Source organism: Perkinsus marinus (genome assembly GCF_000006405.1).
Source record: "Perkinsus marinus ATCC 50983 genomic scaffold scf_1104296971066, whole genome shotgun sequence".
Taxonomy (NCBI): domain Eukaryota; phylum Perkinsozoa; order Perkinsida; family Perkinsidae; genus Perkinsus; species Perkinsus marinus.
Genome location: NW_003202234.1, coordinates 1 through 1,075, shown reverse-complemented (window position 1 = coordinate 1,075; position 1,075 = coordinate 1). Strand labels below are relative to the sequence as shown.

At 53.0% G+C, this 1,075-nt stretch overlaps 1 protein-coding gene across 1 annotated transcript; it reads left to right on the top strand.

Annotated features, from left to right (window-relative positions):
• Nucleotides 1-95: 95 nt before the first annotated feature.
• On the top strand, nt 96-384 carry Pmar_PMAR027715 (hypothetical protein; the record flags this gene model as incomplete). The annotated part of the gene is made up of 1 exon (XM_002767171.1): nt 96-384. A coding segment is annotated over one exon (289 nt), but the record flags the coding sequence as incomplete, so codon positions are not given.
• Nucleotides 385-1,075: the final 691 nt, after the last annotated feature.

Below are 1,075 nucleotides of genomic sequence, written 5' to 3'. Positions count from 1 at the left end.
TCCCACTACGGTGCAGCCCACCCCAGCAATCCCTGAGAGCCATCCTATGGGCGCTTTCGGTTGCAGGGGATCAAACCGGTACGGTGGTCGTTTAGATTTCGACGAAGATAAGCAGGTGCTACGCATCAGTGCCACGGTCGGGTCCTGTGGTGTTTCGGCCTCTGACGTCCCCTATACCATAACTCCCATCCCCGGTTCTAACTACGAGTATTGGGTCAAGCCTGACTATAGCTCTACTGATTTTAAAGTACGCCTCGCTGCTTGCCGAGATCCTTCTATTAATGCCGACTTCTTCGACAGTCTACACGTCAAATCCAACAAGGGTGTTCTCATGAGCGACATTACTATCAACGGCGGTGTAAGGGGGTCTTTGTGGAACTGCTGGTTAGCCATTGGTCCCACTCGTCCCGTGCCAGGCCTAACTACGAGGTCTCCGCCGGTCCGAACTACCACTACGTATGCGCCACCAATAAGCCACCCCGTGGGAAGCTTTTATACTTCCATGAGTGATGAGTCGGGCGGATCTCTGATATTCCATCAACAGCAGCAAACTCTTTCCATTTCTATCCGACTGGATATCTGCGTCGCGACTGCCTATAACGTTCCCTATCACGTTACTCCGATCCCTGGCTCTAATGGCCAACTCTGGATCGTCCCCGACTACAGCTCCACGAACTTCGCGACGAAGCTTGACAGCTGTAATGACGCGATTGTGAGAAGTGTCCAATTCCGACGTCTCCGTGCATCTTCGGAAGGCGGCTCGATGAATGAGGTGACGGCTTCTATGGTTGGTGGTGAAGACTGGGTTTTTGGTCTTACTGGTGCTCCCCCTCAACCCCCGGCCTACCCGACTCGATCTCCTGCTACTCCAGCACATGGGACCCACCCTGTGGGGACCTACGAGAGTAGCGAACGTTCAGACTCTGTTAGCACTATCGAGTTCTACGAGGACCTGCTTCTGATGAGTTTGACTATCAAGCTCGGTAGCTGCACTGCTTCTGTTCAGAACATTCGCTATCACATTGGCCGTGTTCGCAATCATGAGGGACACTATATCGACGATAAGCTCTACGTG